The sequence below is a fragment of the Ceratocystis lukuohia genome (genome assembly GCF_044167205.1).
Source record: "Ceratocystis lukuohia strain C4212 chromosome Unknown Supercontig2_pilon, whole genome shotgun sequence".
NCBI classification, from domain to species: Eukaryota; Fungi; Ascomycota; class Sordariomycetes; order Microascales; family Ceratocystidaceae; genus Ceratocystis; species Ceratocystis lukuohia.
This window is the reverse complement of record NW_027263521.1, coordinates 4,400,053-4,417,792: the sequence shown is the minus strand read 5'-3', so window position 1 is coordinate 4,417,792 and position 17,740 is coordinate 4,400,053. Positions and strand designations below refer to the sequence as shown.

The 17,740-nt window shown below is 48.9% G+C and overlaps 6 protein-coding genes across 6 annotated transcripts; 4 read left to right on the top strand and 2 right to left on the bottom strand.

The window, feature by feature from the left end:
- Window positions 1-2,356: 2,356 nt before the first annotated feature.
- On the top strand, window positions 2,357-4,456 carry HOO65_021088 (putative transcription factor sre2; the record flags this gene model as incomplete). Its single annotated transcript, XM_071006558.1, has 3 exons — window positions 2,357-2,910; window positions 2,979-4,176; window positions 4,265-4,456. 3 exons carry the CDS (start codon window positions 2,357-2,359, stop codon window positions 4,454-4,456), a joined length of 1,944 nt encoding a protein of 647 aa, XP_070861726.1.
- Window positions 4,457-5,114: 658 nt separating this feature from the next.
- On the bottom strand, window positions 5,115-6,700 carry HOO65_021087 (Intermediate cleaving peptidase 55; the record flags this gene model as incomplete). The annotated part of the gene is made up of 2 exons (XM_071006709.1): window positions 5,115-6,403; window positions 6,466-6,700. The coding sequence occupies 2 exons, from the start codon at window positions 6,698-6,700 to the stop codon at window positions 5,115-5,117; spliced, it is 1,524 nt and encodes a 507-aa protein (XP_070861725.1).
- Window positions 6,701-9,723: 3,023 nt separating this feature from the next.
- On the top strand, window positions 9,724-11,637 carry HOO65_021086 (Hsk1-interacting molecule 1; the record flags this gene model as incomplete). Its single annotated transcript, XM_071006607.1, has 2 exons — window positions 9,724-10,149; window positions 10,228-11,637. The coding sequence occupies 2 exons, from the start codon at window positions 9,724-9,726 to the stop codon at window positions 11,635-11,637; spliced, it is 1,836 nt and encodes a 611-aa protein (XP_070861724.1).
- Window positions 11,638-13,233: 1,596 nt separating this feature from the next.
- On the top strand, window positions 13,234-13,593 carry HOO65_021085 (Ubiquitin-like protein ATG12; the record flags this gene model as incomplete). Its single annotated transcript, XM_071000240.1, has 1 exon — window positions 13,234-13,593. The coding sequence occupies one exon, from the start codon at window positions 13,234-13,236 to the stop codon at window positions 13,591-13,593; it is 360 nt and encodes a 119-aa protein (XP_070861723.1).
- A 599-nt stretch (window positions 13,594-14,192) lies between these two features.
- On the bottom strand, window positions 14,193-15,383 carry HOO65_021084 (3-methyl-2-oxobutanoate hydroxymethyltransferase; the record flags this gene model as incomplete). The annotated part of the gene is made up of 2 exons (XM_071006856.1): window positions 14,193-14,825; window positions 14,907-15,383. 2 exons carry the CDS (start codon window positions 15,381-15,383, stop codon window positions 14,193-14,195), a joined length of 1,110 nt encoding a protein of 369 aa, XP_070861722.1.
- Window positions 15,384-16,506: 1,123 nt separating this feature from the next.
- Window positions 16,507-17,691, top strand: HOO65_021083 (Ubiquitin-conjugating enzyme E2 8; the record flags this gene model as incomplete). Its single annotated transcript, XM_071006858.1, has 4 exons — window positions 16,507-16,539; window positions 16,803-16,814; window positions 16,873-16,972; window positions 17,075-17,691. The coding sequence occupies 4 exons, from the start codon at window positions 16,507-16,509 to the stop codon at window positions 17,689-17,691; spliced, it is 762 nt and encodes a 253-aa protein (XP_070861721.1).
- Between the last annotated feature and the right edge of the window lie 49 nt (window positions 17,692-17,740).

The following is a 17,740-nucleotide window of genomic DNA, read 5'->3' as shown; positions in this document are numbered from 1 at the left end:
GAGGGGGAGGTGTTTTTCTTTTTTTTCTTTTTTTTTTTTTTTTGCTGGGCTTCCGTGCTGATTTTGACCTTTCTTGTTTCCCTCCTCAAGTTATTTTGGCGCGCACTAATCCAATTCAGCTTCATCGGTTACGGGCGTTTTTTGCTCTTCATAAAAAAGAAAGCTCTGATACGATGCAGTCTACACCTTTAGGCAAGTCTATACGTGAAAAAAAGAACGGAAAGAAGAAGGAGGGGGAGACAGGAGAACGTGGTGTAACCTTGACTAGGATGGTCAAGAGTAGCAACCGGAATTTGAGTGTTAACAAGAAGAGGGGGCAGGACAGGACAAGACAATAAATTAGCACGTGGCTTGACTTCTATCCCCAAGACATAATAAGAATGGCTAATGGTGATGAAGCAAGTGGAACGCAAAGAAAGGGAAAAGGGGGAGGAAACAAACCAAGGGTTACAACTAGGCGTTAAAGAACCCCCCCCAAAAAAAAAAAAAAGAAGGAATATTAACAAGAGCAAATAAAGGGGATGTCGTCCTAATCTAAAACTAAAAAAGGTAGAAGCTCAGAATGACGGAAGGAACAATGGAAGAATCCATTGACAAAGGGCGGGCGCGGCAAGGGAAGAAAAAAGAAAAGTGGAACGAGGCTGAAAGGCAAAAAGATCTTTGTTGGGAGACAAGGATGTAAACCAATCATAGACCCCTGCGACTCACCATGTGGGTTCTTTATACAGCCTTGCACATCATACGATTTTCCAACATTGAGTTGCCACTTTTTTTCTTCGGCTTCTGGCTTGTGGCTTTCTGCAACAATTGCTAACCGTCCTTGGCTGGTGAAGTAACAGTGCTAATAGGGGAAAAGATAGAAAGGAATGGAGAATGGAGGGGGAAAATTAGGTTGAAGAAAAAATCACAGACAAGGACGTAGGGAAGACGAAAAAAAAAAATCAGGCCATTTTGTGGTTCTTGGGCCCTTGGAACGAGTACGAGGAGAAACCAAAAGACAGAAGACGTAGAGAGGAGCCCTTGATGCATGTCTTTGCTGAATGTGATAAAATAGGAGCTTGACACAATCCAAAAGGAGAAAAAAAGACAAAAAAGATCAAACGAAAAAAGTCCTCAGTTTGATACAACGTTGATGCTTATATTAGTCTCTTGAATCGTTTTTTTCGATGTTTTCTTTTATCCATTTTTCTTCCTTTATTTCTAGCTACCGTGCGTTTTTGTTGGCCAACTTGTGTTTAGCTAGTTCAGGAAGGAGTTTGACCTGAGCATCACGATCCGACGGAAGTGCAGATAGAGCAAATAGCGTCTATTAGCTAGTGTATTTGTGGGTCTTGCATTTCCCGCAGCTTCAACTTGTTGCGATGTATGTATGCATGTATGTAGTATTTCCGTGCAAGTAGCCGGATAGTTCGGCCATTTCGGGAGGGCAGTAGTAGAAACAGGAAGGGATATATATCTCTCATTGCTTGTAAAGGGAAAGAGACCTGAACTTGAATGGTAAAGCTGCACACAAAGTAAGTCAACGGGATAAACCGAGATCCATAGGACAAAACAACAAGAGGATACAGCCAGCACGCACACCCTCTTATATGCATAACTACATGGAGCTAAAGACAATACAATGCACGTTGCGCCTCGATAAGCATATAGTATCCCAAAGCCCGACTCGGTTTAGCATGGAGGAAACTTGCAGGAAGGAAGGGATGGAAAAAGGAAAGAAGGCAGCGAGCTTATGAGAAATGAACCAACTCACCTGCACGTTCTTTTTTTTTTCATATTTCATGAGTTTGTGGGATGTTGGGTTTCTTTCGGCCTTGTCCCAAGCTTTGTCTTTCTTCCTCTGTCTCCTAGTGTTGTTGTACCACCACCAGGAAAATCCTTTTCTTTCTTTCCATTTTCGTTTCCCCTACTTACCCTTCTGATCGCCCCCATACATGCAAATTGTCATCTTGTTTTGTTTGGCCGCAAGTCATTTGTTACGTCAAAGAGTTTTTGGCAACTGCTAACTTGTCTGTAACTAACCAGGGCGTCCAAAGCGTTGCAACTGCCAACCGCATCTTGCTACTATTCTCCATTCTTTTTGTTCGCCATCCTTGCCTAGTTTAGCTATTCTTGCCTTGCCAGCTTCGCGAAGTTGCTTTCTTTCTTTTCTCCCCCGTTTCTTCTTTTCTTCTTCTTTTTTTTTTATGTCCAGCATTTTTATTTTTTTCTTCCTCGAATTTTTTTTTTCTCATCTCCTTTTTCCTCAGCTTCTTTTTTTTTATTACCCTTGGATTGCCACAAAAGTCTATCGTGTCGGTTTTTGATCGTCTCTTTTTCCTACTCCCTCTCCCCTCTTTGATTTTCTCCTTGCGGCATGGATTTCAACAGTTTCTTCGCTGTCAATGAGAATGGCGAATCCTCTTCAACAGCAGCAGCTAGACAGGCACAAGAAGCTGCGCTGTGGCAGGCAGCGGCAGGCTTTGGCGGTGATAGCCAACAGCAACAGGCCTTGTTTAATCATTTGGCCCAACATCAATCGCAGGCATCGCAATTGCAACAACAACAACAACAACAACCAGGCCTAGACGCAGTAGATGCTGCCGCCAATTTGCAGATATCGTTTGGCTCAACGCCTTTTGCCTCAGGACCCCAATCTACTCTGGCTGAACGGCCGTCACAGAGTCAAGCTCAAGCTCAAGCCCAGCAGCCAAATCCACCCCAACAGCAACACCACCAACAAATGCCCCCTCCACGCCGGCGTGATCATCATGGCCATGACAGAAAGCGCCCAAAGACTAACCCTAAAGACCCAGCTCTTGACTCGGTCGATTATTGGATCCACTATGACGATGACGATGATGTTAACAAGCTAGATGAGAGCTTTGAGATTAACTTCTCGCGCCGCAATCTCCCTACTCAGTTTCAACCGTATGCCTTCTGCCCTCTGCCTTTTCTCCCCCTCCCCCATGGCGGCGCTAACACTCTAAATCCTCTAGGAGACCCATCCCTCCCTTCAATCCACTCACTACCACTACCCCCGGCCTTGGCGCCGGCCTGTACACTAATCCCATCAACACCATAATCAAGCCTGACGACTTCATCATCGACGAAGCCGCCCTTGACAGCAAGAATAATCCTCTGTCCGAAGAAGACGACATACTTGACTCTATGAATCTTAGCGAGCAACTCTCTAAAATTGATTCTCTACCACCCAATCCTACCCAGCTCCCGCCACGAGAAAATCTCTATTCAACACCTCTCAGCTGGGAGAAGCCATTGTTAGGGAACACAGCTATGAGAATGGAGCTGTCTCCGCTTGATGCAGGCATCAACCCACCGCAACCACCTGTTCCCACCAATATGGACTTTGCCAACCCTATTCTCAACGAGGCCGAGCAAAGGCGACTGTTGGCCATTGCCCTGAACAGCAACCGCAACGTTCCATATAATGCATTTCCCTTTGGCAACTACAGCCCATCCCTTTTCGCCGGTGGCATGGGAGCTACGATGCTTAATCCTGAGACTGCGTCGCTCTTTGAGCAGGCCTTTAACACGTCCAATTCTTCCGGTCTAGGCCAATCCCAAAATATAAATATACATACAGACATGCAGCGGGATCAGCAGCAAAAGCAGCAAAAGCAGCAATTAAGGCAACAACCGCCTCAGCAAACAGGCGCGCTCCAGTACCAGCAACGGCCGCAAGAATCGCAAAAACGGAGCCAGCAACAACAACAGCCCACCAAGCTTCAAATACCCCCAGAGCCAAGTCCCCAAACCCAGGCGCAAACTGATACTACACCACAACAGCCCACTCCCAAGACGGAGTCTAAAGGAAGCCCTACAGCCGCCAGCGCATCTATGGCCAACGCTCCGTACGCCACACCCACTACTAGCGCCACCGCCACAACCAGCACCGCCACGACGACAAAGACAGCAGCGAGTACAACTGCTGGTCCTGCCACAGCCCCAGGCTCCGCATCCACATCTGCTGCTCCTGGTCCCATCCCGCCAGAAGCGTTAGCGGAACACCCGGCAAAGACTACGGATAGGACGGCTCACAATGATATTGAGCGCAAGTACCGCACGAACCTTAAAGACAAGATCGCCGAGCTTCGTGACGCTATCCCAGCACTACGCGGTCTCGTAGACGAGGAGGAAGAAGACGGGACGCCCCGGCCGCAGAAAGTCAGCAAGGTAAGAATGAAGAAAGGCGTTCATCCCCTTTTCGGTTTCCCTCTCCGTTTATCCACCATCGATTCAAGCTAACCCCGTCATCTTCCAGGGAACTGTTCTCACCAAAGCCACCGACTATATCCATACTCTTGAGCGGCGCAACAAAGCGATTATGAAGGAACACCAGGATCTATCACGCCGGCTTCAGGCGTTTGAGCAGCTGCTTAATGCGACGGCTCGCCAGCCGTTTTTGATGCCCAACTACAGTCGCGCGCTGTTTGATCCGCGTGGGTTCTGTTAATTTGATTTTTCGGTTTCGGCACTGAATGTTGGGCTCTAGGGGACACGGGGCTGCTGGCAAAATGGGCTTGTTGATGTTGATGAAACTACATTGATGAATCATGGGCCGATTCAATTTTTTTGGTATTCCTTTTTTTTATACTTCTTTTTTCTTCCTTGACGTTTGCCTTTCTTTCCTTGTTATTCATTCCTCTCGCTCCTCCCGCTCCATTGACGACGTGTTTTTGTGCTGTCTCTTCTTGAATCATCTCTTCTCTCCGCTCTCCTTGTCTTTTTTTTTTTTTCCTTCTCTGCCATGTCCTGTTGATATCCAGTCCCTTTCTCCTTCTTTTTATGATCCTTCTTTTGGAGTTACACATACCCAACGTACCAAAAAAAAAAAAAGATGCTTCCCCTCTCCCCCCCCTTTTTTTTTTCCTTGCCTCAAGACTCGTTTGCTTGTTTGTTCTTCGTTTTGTGTATACTTATATATATATACGTCTCCTCATTTATTTTACGGCCTCAACGGTGTAAGATACTATGACTCAGCTTTTGCCTTACATATTCTTCACATACTCTTCTTCTAATTGGTTAACTGTTTCATACAGATGTACACATGTCTAAACATACATAGAAGCTTGGGGCTGGCGGTATCCCGAGTGTCTGTCATAAAATTTTCGTTACTTAGTTTCACGCAGAGCCTCAATTTCGTCCACTTGCTTGATTGCAGAGGCCGTTAGGACATGCGGCTCGGTCTTGCCCACCGCAATGCTGTCCTCGATTCTGACACCAAGACCACGGAACGAATCAGGCCACTTTCGATCGTTCGGGACGTAGATTCCAGGCTCCATAGTCACGCAGAATCCTTCCTTGAGCTTGACTCCACGCGAATATCCGGGGCAGTCGTGGACGTCCAAGCCGATGTAGTGCCCAACATGGTGGGGAAAGAGAGTCTTGATATCCTCGGCTGAAGCATTAAATCCCAAGGTAGATAGCTCCTCCCTCAAGCTTTCAACAGCGACATCGTGGATTTCGTCTAGGGAAAGAGAGGCCGATTCCCGGCAGAGGCTAATGCACCGCTCCTGCACTCTAAGCACAGCCTCATACAGCTGGTATTCGGGCTTAGTGAACATACCAGCGTTGGGCCATGTACGGGTAATATCGGTAATGTATGTGCCATACTCGCCTCCAGCGTCAACAAGAACTAGATCCCGGTTGTCCATTAGCTGGTTGTTCTGCACATAATGGATAATGCTGCCTCTCTCTCCGCCGGCAACGACGGGAATATAAGCGGGTCCATCCAGGCCTGACATGATGAAAGTATAATCAAGATAGGCGTGGAGCTCCCTCTCACTCCCCCAAAAAGCCGACATAGCCTGGTTCAGCACCTTGCCAGAAATACTGCCAGCTTTAGCCATGTTTGCAATTTCAGCGGGACTTTTTGTGACACGAAGCTGATTGAGAAGATGGCGAAGAGGGCGGATATTGAGCCGATGCTTCGACGCAGGGCCCTTGACAGCGTCATATATTCTTCGATAAGACAGGCTTGGAGTAATGCGGTGCTCCATATCAGTATAGACAGCATTAGCCGAGTCAACAATTGACTGTACAATAGAGCCAGAAATCTGAATGTCGTAGGCCTCATCAGCCTGGAATATCTCAGTAGCTCCCTTGACGCCAGTACGCGGACCCATCCACTGCTCGTCATTCTGGTTCTTGGAAAGCACAAATAACTTATAGGAGAAATCGTCCAGTCCAGGACCAGTTTTTTCCAAGATACACAGAGAGTCCGGTTCTGAGAAACCAGTCAAGTACAAAAAGTTTGACTCTTGGCGGAAGGCATGGAATACAGCACCCGAACGATACTTAACGTCGGAAGCAGCCAGAATGACGACTGAGCCAATGGGAAGCTGTTTCATTAATGTGGCCCGACGCATCTTGTATTCGGCAGCTGAGATGCCAGGCGTGACTGTAGCATGTTAGATGGGCATCTTTGCAATCAAAGAATTCAAGCTTTCTGGGCTGACTTACGTTCGTCAGGGGCCAGCATGTGTGAGTGTGTCTTGGACACGGGTTGGCCGTAAAGACCACCGGCAGGCCAATCCTGGGTGGCCGGCCGGATGCCAGGAGCTGCGCCAGTAGCAAGGCTTCTCGCTTGTATGATTTTCGGGCTAACAACAAGCGATGGTTCCAAAGCCCTAAAGCCGCTGGGGAGAAGTCGGCGACCCGCAACAAGCCAGGATGTATGGTGGGCTAGACACAGCATTGTAGCTGATACGATGTTGCTCACTAGCAACACGACCAAGCGGATAAGGGTTGAAGGGTTGGCAATGGGTTGGTGAGAGAGCACCAGGGATGAAACGGATCCCAGTTGCGGAGGGTATTTTTTTATAGGGGGGGGAGAAAGAAAAGGGAAGAAGTAAAAAGGGCAGAGAAGAGAGTGTGAGGAGAACTAGGTGGAAAATGGCGAAAATAAAGAGCAAAAAAAAAAGAAGAAAGAGGGGCCAAACAGCCGCCGTTTGCTTGTACCTGCCTTTCTTTAGCCCGCGAGGTTATGTTCAGATGGTGCACACGGGATTAGTCACGGCAAGCGCATACGTAGACTCATATTTTATCGTGAGGTTTCGGCAAGCGGTGGAAAGTGCCTATCCGAGATGAAGTTGGCTGTACAGGTTACAAGGGCTATAGCAGCAAGAAGGAGCAAGAGCAAGCATATGGTGGCGGGTGGGTGGTACCAAGCAAAAAATAGCGATCACATAGCCTTGCTTCTTCTATAAATGGCAGGACAATCAAATTTTTAGCGGTAGCGCCACCCTGTTTAGCCTACCCTCAAGTGCTATGGGCGTAGTTTAGTGTGTATAGTGCGAATAGGTACACGTATGTATGTGCCTTGCAGTATTTATACATTAATCTGGCAAAGCACATGCAAATGAAATCGGGTGATGCAGACAGATCAGGGGCTCGACAATACCTAGGCTCACGCGGGAGAATGCAGCACAACGAAGCAAAGACAACAATGTTTCTTTTGTTAAGGTAGAAGGACAGGAGGGTTAATATCACAGGATAAGGATGGCCAAAGGAGGACAAGAAAGGCTTTTGTGAAACAATTAGACAAAGAAAACTTGGAAGCTGAAGCAGTGAAAGAAAGGTCAGCAACCCTTGGAATCACAGACCCTAGCATAACAGCGGCACTGCACTTGTGGTTGCCCTGATGCTTGGTTCTGGTTGTGGTTTAAGCTATCGGGAAACATGCATGCAACAAACAAGACAAGGCCATTTCTTCTAGCTGTCAAAGACTAGGAAGGAACAACAAACAGAAAGACAAACGGGGAGAACGAGAAAAGATAAGAAATAAAGAAGAAGGAACTGAGAGCCGGGAAGCGGAGAAAGGAAAAGGAGAGCCTCTTTCCTTTTTTAGGAATGGATTGAAGTTCAGCCTCGCCTGCCCAGCCTTGTGCACTTGTTTGGAAGTCACGGTGACTGTAAAAAAAAAAACAGAGAACGAGAGCTAAACTGCGGAAATGACAGGAAGCGGTGGGAACAAGGAGGTGGGTTTGTTATTGTTGTCATGTTGTGTTTGGAAGGGTAGACAAGCATTTCTGAACGCGCTCCCGTCGTTCGTCGTCCGGGTTGTGTCAACAACAAAGTGCTTGAGTGCCAAAGAAAGCATGTGGTCTTGCTTGCCCTTGCCCTGTGCACGCTACGGGGCTGCCCTAAGGGGAGGGGGAACCCTGTTTTGGCGTGTTGTTGTGGAGGGAGGGGGGTGCTGCTTTATTGACTTTTGAGTTGTTGTTGACATTTGTGCGTGTCTTGTCTCTCTTTTGTTTTGCGTCTGTGTGTGTTGTTGACACTCAAGTTTTGTTGTCTGTTGCGTCGTTGTTGTCAAAACACAGGCAAATCATATTTGGTTCAATTTCACGACAGGGCTGGCTTTTGTATTTGATATTACAGAATCTCGTTTGCATGTACTATAAGCGTATGTGTGGGCGTGAAATGACAGGCCTGTATGCACAGCTATGGAGTGCTCTGCAACACTGTGCAGCGCTATCCTTGTCATTCGGACCGGCCACTGGACACTCTGCTGTGGTGTGCACTGGGGCAAACAAAAGTCTTTGTTAGAAGGGAGGCCGTCTCCAACAGTGTAGCTGAAGACGCTGGACTGTGTAACTGACGCTGCCCTAAGCGAGAACGCGCTCGTTTTGGCGGGCCTGTGGCGGGTCTTTGGCAGCCTCTAGAGGCCCCTGGAGATGCCCTGATAGTGCTGAGGCGTAGTTTTTCGAACAGTGCGTAGACTAGGCCTGCTTCCCTTATGGGGCTCATGCGTGTTTTTTCTGTGGGTTGTGTTTTTCTCTCTTTTTTCCTAGGCCTTTCTTGCCTCTAGCCCTTGAAAGCCGTGTGATTGGCCGGGTCAGGCGCGCCTCCCTTCCAAACACAGACGAAGGCAACTGCCCAAAACCCACCCGGCCTGCCGCTTCCTGTCTGAGCGACTTCTTTTTTTCTGAGCGAGACCTCATGTTTGCTGTAATCTCTTCCTCTTATATTTTTCTATCTGTCTGAGAGTGAGAGTAAGTGGACTCGTTGTCGGCTCTGGGCTTCCTCTTCACCTTCGCATCTTTGTTTTTCTCTACTTGAGCTTTTTATATGCCTGATTCTCTTCTTTTCTTTGACTTTTTTGTAGCACTAAAGGCAACAAAAATACGCGGACTTCATTACGCCTACGTTAACGCCTTCTCTACATATATCTACGCCGCCGCCAAAACAAAAGATAGATAAAAGCTTCTCCAAGGCTTTGAGCTGAGCCAATCTCAAGTCCCAGATTTCTTTTGTCTTTTTCTTCTTACTCTGCTTCGTTCGTTCGTTCTTTGCCCTTTTCTTTCTGCCTTTTTTTCTGCACTTTTTTCTTTCTTGTCCTTCGTTACGAATCTATGGTGATGTCCTCATAGAAAAAAGAAAAACTCCATCGTCTATGCTTTGCGCGCTCTGAACTTCTTCTCTTGTCTCTTTGTCTTGTTCCGCCCACAGTCGTTACCATCCCCAAAGCATCTTGGAGACGTTACAAAGAAGCAAAAATACGTTCTACGACTCTGTAGCCCGTCTCTATTTGAGCAGCCCCCGTCCGATCGGCCCCCGTGTTTGGCCCAGCAACCACAGTATAGCGATTATCTGTTGGTATAAACAACCAAAAAAAAACTTGACCAGCTGCATCCTCAGTGCTCTTCGAGTCTCCCACAGCTCAAAGAGATTGCCGCTGTCTCGTACATGGGATTGTTCGCCCCTCTCCCCCTCAGCATGGCCTCTCGACGAACTCCCCTCATCGACAACCCCAATGCGGCAAACTCTCCTTTGCGTAGCCTCAACATGATGAAACAAAAACGCTCTCTCGCCAATGTCCAGAGAGAAGATGCCTACGGCCAGCAGCCGCCGTCCAAGAAGCAGATTCTCGATGTCTCGTCACAACGCACTGGGCGCAATTCTAGAGCCTCAGTCAACAATTCTGCTGCAAACAGGCGAGACAAGGTTGCTGTTGAGGCTCACGCTCCGCAGCAGCAGCAGCAGCAGCAACAACAACAGCGATACAGCGAAAAGGAAAAGGAAACTATTCTGATATGGCAGCGGCAAAATCGTGCCCGCTTTCCTAAGATGGTCTTCTTCTTCGAGAGCGTCCCAAGCGACCTCAAAGAAAAACTTGTCCGAGGAATCGTGAGACTTGGTGCTGTAAGTTCATTCTGATTTGCTCGTATTAGGCTCGGTGCATCAACTCTAACTCCCAATTCTGAATTTCAACTCTCACAGCGCGAAGTCAAGTTCTTTTCCAATGATGTCACTCACGTTGTCACCAGCCGCAATATCCCTGCCCACGTACCACCTCCTCAACAAGAACCCGCCGACACCGACGAACAACCCCAAACTATTAACCCATCTCTTCTCGACCGCCAACAGCAGGACGTACGCCGTCGTCTGTTTGCCGATCTCGCCCCAAAAAGCACCAAGCCTGCCCGGTCCACCGATGTACTTGTACGTGCCCAGGAAATGGGAAAAAAGGTCTACAATGTAGAGAAACTCCACCGTATTCTCGTCAACCTGCTTGAAGTCGATGTCAACGGTAGCAGTACCAGACAAAGCACACAAGGCGGAGCCACAATTGACCAGATGATCGAGTCGGAGCGGATGGCACGTGCTTACGACATGGAAAAGAGCAGCAATGATATGCATATTCTCAAGGGGCCTTTCATCTATGTTTATGATATGCAAGAGCGTTGCAAGCCCATAATGGCCCGTGAATACACGCCCGTCGCTGAAAAGCGCGATGGTGAATGGCCCCAGTTTCGGAGTGTTGCAAACGGCCGCTGTCCATTCGTAGAAGATGCCGATGCACAAGCACACCGTGAGGCTAGGGCTACCCGGGCCAAGGAGAAGGAGCGGGAAGCACGCGCTCAAAAGACTGCTGCTGCCGCTGCCGCCACCTCTGCACCGCGTCTTCGTCCATCTAAAGAACACTCTCCCCAAAGAATGACCGGCAAGCGAAACCGAGACGAGGCGACCGACAACCTAGGAAATCCCGAACAGTATAGCCGTGTGACATCCATGTCACGCCAGGCCTCTTGGGATAAACTCTCTGCCGGAAAATTGATGGAAAACCCCTTCACCGGGAAGGCCCCCGGAGGAAAACTTCATGCAGGCGAGCCTATTGCTTCAGGGATCCAAAATGCCACGGTAACATCGGCAATTCGATCTCAAATGATATCATCGACATCTGGGACTCTGGGTGCCAAGGCAGCAACCAGCCGTGAAATGCTTGGACTCCAAAGAAAGGTCCTCAAGATGTCCGGCCCTTCGACGTCGCATGCAGACGGTAGCTCGCGTCGTGCCCATACCGAGACTAGCCACGAAGGAACTTCTGGCAGGTTAGCCAGCCGCAGTGTTGCTGAAATTGCCGCCGAAGAAGCGGGATCCAAAGAGCGCAAGTTGAGCTTGCAAAGGGCTCAGGCCCCCGAGCGGGAGAAGCGCGAGTTGAAGCCTGGCTTCTGCGAGAACTGCCAGAACAAGTTCCGAGACTTTGACGAGCACATTCTCTCAGAAAAGCACCGCAACTTTGCCGAGGATGCTCGCAATTGGACTGAGCTTGATAAGCTTTTGGGCCGCCTCGGTCGTCAGCCGAAGTCTGGGACTGCTGCGCAGTCGGATCCGAGCAACGTCTTTTAGGACAAAGACAGGCTTTTGCCTGCCGGATTCCCAGTCGCGTCTTTGAGCCGTGTACAGACATGTGTTGGTCAGGTTGAGGTTAGACCAGTGCGACGTATCCATCCCTTTTTTCCACCGGCTCCCGGCTACACACGCACAAGATTAGATGAAGCCTCAAGCTACTCTCGGGCACAAACAACCAGCAGCACGGCTCTTCCATCTGCTGTGTTTCAAAGACAGCCTACGAGCAATAGTAACAAGCCGCCGTGTCGCCCTTTGCATCTGACCCATGGCATTTCCTTTCCCGAGGCTAAAATGACAGCCTGCCGCAAGCCCTTTGTCCCCCAAGATTATTACCGTGAAAAGGCTTCACAGCCGTCTAATGCCAACGGATTTGAGCACCATGCAGAATACGCTCACAGATCATTCAATTTTCTTCCCTCGCAGCGCTCCAGCAGGCTTGAACAGTATAGGTTCCTAAGACCACTCGAAGCACCAGCCAGCCCCCATGAAAAACACCCCAATCAAAATTCGTAATTTCTTTTTATTTATCTAGCTGGCGTATGGCTGCTCTTGGCCTTGGATTTAGGAGTTTTCTGATAGATACCTTGGCCAACCATAATACTGTGTACAATACTCTACTCGCCAGAACTTTCTACGCCACATCTGCCTCTCGATTCTAACCTTTATTCTCTCTCCCGGCTCTTGTTTGTGTCTTGTACAGTGGGTCGTTAATTCCGAGTCATTTGTCTCAAACTACTTTTGTTCTTTTCATTTCTCCTGTCCGGCGTATTTGTGTGCTGAGCGGCTGTCTTGATTGTGTTTTTGTTAGCGGCATTCATGGCAAGATTAGCTTTTTTTTCCCCCTTCAGTCCTGCACTCTCACTTCTTCCGTCTCTGCTTTGATATGCGCGATCATGCTTTTTTGTTTCCTTTTTGCCTTGCCTTGTCTTTTTTTTTGCATTCTGGAGGCGTCCATGGCATTCCACATTTCTTCATTGTATTTTACTTTGTTTTCATCGTTCTGTGGGCCGGGAGTTTTTTTATTTTCTTTCTCTTTGCTCTCTCCTTTTATCATGTCGAACTCGTTCTAGGCTGGCTAAGACCAAAGACGATTTGCTGAGCTTTTCTACTTACAAAAATAACCTCTTCTTTGTTCTTTGTTCTTTTCCTTTGCCTCTTGTTTTCTTCTGTTGTTCCAAAATTCACCTAGTCGTAGGACTTCTTCGTTCAACACTTCCCTTTCCAGATCCCAATTTGTATGACTTTCTTATTTATTGTTCCATGCATGCCTGAGATGAGGCTCTGGCCTCTACCTGCGTGATGTCATGTGACGTTGGCTGTCTAGAGGTTCGTGTAACACCAACTGGTTGTTTGTTTTCGCACTGTTTCATATCTTGTGCATATTCTACAGTGTCAATATATATAAATACTGTACTAGCTCATGGGGTAAAGCTTCAGTAGGATAAAGCCTTGATGCATTTTCTCTTTCTACCACTCATCAAAACGCTAGCCTCGAGCTACAACAACGGCGATTGAGCACTACTTGACTCTAGGTTCATTTTGCATTATCCCCTATTAAATCTACAGATTCACAAGCCCCAACTGGTCTACAGAATGCCACCTACAAACATCCCATCAGCCTCGTTGCCAACTAATGCCGTCGCGGCCTCGAGCCCTGCCGGTATAGCTTCACCACTGGCATCAGCTTCCACATCAGATGAGGATGAGGATTCAGGCGAGGGTATCCCGCTGTCCATGTCGGCATCAACCTTCTTGACCCATCTGCCGCCCGATGCTACAGAAGCCTTGCAAGCGGCAGGCCGTTTCCCTCAGGATAAGGTAGTAGTGCGGTTCAAGCCTGTAGGTGCAGCACCAGCACCAAGGCATGAAGTGTGCAAGATTAGCGCGACGCAAAATTTCGAGGCTGTAGTGGTATTTTTGCGCAGAATGCTCAAAGGTAGGCAGGAGCAATAGGGGGAGGAAGAAGGGCGAAGGGGGAGCGAGGCATCCGGGGTGAGAAAGAGAACCGCCTAAACTAACCTGCAGCGCTTATAGTCCAGCAGAGCGACAGTCTCTTCCTTTATGTCAATAGCGCATTTGCCCCATCACTTGATGAAGTTGTTGGGAATCTTCATAGGGTAATTCTCCGTTAGCCCAGCCTACATGTCAGCGAGTGAAGATGCGACTTACTAAACAGTATTTGATAGTGTTTTAAAAACGGACAGGACCAGCTGGTGGTAGCGTATTCGGTCACGCCTGCCTTTGGCTGAGAAGCTGCGACAGTCAAATCGGCCCAAACTTGGGCCTTATTACGCGTGGCGAGTTTTACAGTCGCAGTCGCAGTCGCAGTCGCAGATCTAGGTCTAGGTCTAGATAAAGACATGTAACGCTATATGTTGGATAAAATATTTATGATGTGCAGCCCAAACATCAGGAGCCCAAGCGCAAATCGAAAGCAGTCGCTCCGCGCCACCAATCATGCATATGCTATTGTGCAGCTATATACAGCAAGAAATACGCCAGATATATCATCTTAGTCGCCCCTTCCCTCCTCCTCATTTCTTCTTCTACCTCTATGCCTTTTTGCTGCCAGCAACCTGTCCCAATGCTGACGCCTCGAAGGACTCAAGGACGTCTTTGGAAATAGGGTATGTGTGTTCTGCTGCTGGGTACTCACGGCTCTTGACCTCCGCCTTGTATCTCTCAATGGCCTTGATGCTTTCGCCCCATACATTCCCATACTGCTTGACGAACTTGGGCAGGAATCGGCCAGGCGGGAAGTGGCCGGTCATGTCAACCTGCACCAGGACTTGCCCTGAGCAGCCGTTTCCAGCGCCGATGCCGATGGTCGGGACACTGAGCTTCTTTGTAACGATTGCTGCAACCTCGGCCGGCACCGCCTCAACGACCATGCCAAAGGCACCAGCCTCCTGGACGGCTAGGGCGTCCTGAAGCACACGCTGAGCACTGCTGACGGTTTTGCCCTGCACGCGGAAGCCGCCAAGTGCGTTCTGCCGCTGTGGTGTCAGGCCGATGTGGCCTAGCACGGGGATTCCAGCACGTGTGATCTTGGAGATGGTTGGTGCCATTTCAGCACCACCCTCAAGCTTGACAGCTTGGATGCGGCCTTCCTTGATGAGGCGAATGGCAGATGCTAGAGCTTGCTCTGGGGAAATTTCATAGCTGCCCATGGGAAGATCGCAGACCTAAGCCAGGGGAAAGAAGAGCCCATGGTTAGCAGTGGGTTATTAGCTTCAGAGGGGGAGAAAGGGAGGGAGGAAGCCTACAGTAAAAGCAGCCGAAGTGGCCCGTGCAACCGACTTGCAGTGCAGAATCATGTCATCCAGCGTTATCTCGCTGGTATCAGGCATGCCCAGAGCCACCATGGCCAGACTATCGCCAACCAAGACGATGTCCATGCCTGCAGCATCAGCGACGTGAGCACTGGGGAAATCATGGGCCGTGAGTACGGCTATGGGCTCGCCCTTGCGGTACATGCTACCAAGAGTGTTAAGGGTGACTTTTTTACGGGTCACAAGCAATGGGTCGCCCATAGGCGAGTGCGAGCTGTAGCGGATCTGTGCATGGCAAGGGGAAGCGGAAGGTATTAAGGCGGCTGAGGGGGAACGGCTCTGGGTCTGAGAGACAGACAGTGAGAGAGAAAGAGGACAGGAGCATGTGTGAAGAAGAGAATATGAAGGAGGGCGGAAGGGGAGACGAGCCAGTGCAGACAGCCGCGGGGTCACAGATGAGAGGGAAGTCATGATGGAGAAGCACTCAAGAAAAGCAAAAATAAAAATAGAAAAGGGGATCAAGGCATGCAAAGTATTATTTCCTTTGGGCAAAATATACTTTGTTGTTTGGCAGTTTGAGGTTGTTGGCAATTCCAGGCCTGCACTGTGATGTGATGTACAGATGCTGTGCTTCAATCTGCAGTGGAAGCTTTGTGTCAGTAGCTAGGAGGGATTCTACCAAAAACAGGTATTTATAAACAATAAATAGATATAAAACAAAGAGCCAATGTAAGACTGATAGCAGAGCAGTCAATTGAAAGGCGATGCTGAAAGGGGGGGAAAAAAAGGAATTTTTAATATAAAAGTTAAAAAAAAAACAGCTCAAGCAGACTAAAAAGCCTCTATGAAAGAGCCCAGAGAAAATTTCTCTTCAGAATTAAAACCAAGTCAGGGTTGGCGCCAGTCACTTTCTGGATGACTCTTGCGTTTATATGTATTCTTGGATCATGATGGGATTTACTCTGTACTTTTGAGACCGCTTGATTTTGCTTTCGCTCGGTTTTGGCGGCATTTCTGTGCTCAGTTCTACCGAGGGGGATTAGAGAACCCCTTTAGGGTTGGGGTTTGGAGTTGGAGTTCCTTTTGGCTAAGGTCTTTGATTTTCCTCGGTCCGAGCCATTCATGACTAAGCAGACAGGGAGTGTTTCGCCCACGTGACTCGAGATGTGACGACAACAGTGGGTGCTTTTCCGTCGGCCCAAGTGGGGCGGGGTAACGTCATTGTCGGCATGCATCTAGGGTTATGAGCTCACGCGACCACCCCGCTCCCGCGGTTGTGTTAGGGTTATGAATGCCAGTTTGGGGGGGCATTTGTCTTGTTCTTGTCTGTCTGCATGCGATACTTGGTTTCTGCCTCTTAATTTTTTGATCAATTTTGTTTTTGTCTCTACTGTTTGCAGTCGGTTTTCCGTGTGTCTTTCTTCCAACCTCTTTTCTGCATCTTTCTCTTCTTCTTCTTTTTCTTTTCCATCTCTACTGGTTATTCTAGCCTCCTTCTATCCCGTAGCCACCACACCACGTTGTCGCTGGCCAGCCAACCGTCAATTATCACGAAATCTCGCGTGAAGTGCTTCCATTTACGTCAGCTGCCAAAATGAGCAGTCCGCGCCGCAGAATTGAAACCGACGTGAGTCTCTATTCGGCTGAATTTGCACGCCACTACTTTGCATCCTCCAGCCCTGCTAACTCTTGTGTCTCCTAGGTCATGAAGTAAATACGTCCCATTCCCATGCGTCCTTGCTGTCTATTTCTCTCTTGCTAACATGTGTCTACTCTGCTCCATAGGCTGTACGACTGATAAGCCCTCCCTTCCGTGATTCCGGCCTAGTTTGAACCCGTACTCACGCGCCTATGAATATAGCATGATGAGCGACTACGAAGTGACACTAGTTAATGATAGCAGTACGTCAGTAAAAACGGCTATAGGACCGTGGGCATTTTGCTAATGTGCTTCGTGCAGTGTGAGGATACATCATCAAGAGCAAGGCGCGAAAAAACGGCAAGTCTAATCGTTGAGAGTAGGAGCGAATTCTTTGTCCGGTTCAAGGGCCCTGTCGAGAGTGAGTCTTCCCCCGCCCCGTCTCCATGTTTTTCGCCAAGCCTCCCCGGGGTTCTGTTCTACTAACACTATCCCTCGCTTTTCTCCTTTTGTTGAGCTGCAGCTCCATTCGAAGGCGGTCTCTGGAAAATCCACGTCGAACTGCCCGAATCATACCCGTATAAGTCGCCTAGCATCGGCTTCGTCAACCGCATATTCCATCCCAACATCGATGAAATCTCGGGCTCCGTGTGTCTTGACGTCATTAACCAGACCTGGTCGCCCATGTTTGATATGGTCAACATTTTCGAGAGCTTTCTGCCGCAACTGTTGCGTTATCCCAACCCAACCGACCCTCTCAACGGCGAGGCCGCTGCAATGCTGTTGCGAGAACCAAAGGCCTATGACGAAAAGGTGAAGGGTACGTACCACAAGGTCTATTGTGTTCTACGATCTCATGCTGGAAGAAGCCGCATCGCGCTGGTTTCACCGAGCCAAGGTCCACCCTTTTCCCTCCTAAGCCAGTGTCTGCGTTTGTCCTCTCTAGTCCGCTTGCTAATGCCTCCTCTTTGCCTCCCTCTCGCTCTTTGCACAGAATATGTCGCCAAGTTTGCCTCCAAGGAAGCTGCCGATGAGACCGGCGCTGCATCCGACGACGATTCTGATCTTTCGTCCGTAGTTTCGTTCAACGACGACGACGACGATGAAGAGCCCGCTGCTGCAGGCCAGATGGATCTGTAAAAGCCGTCCATCGGTCCGGGCCGGTCCCGTTGCCGTCATGATTATCTAT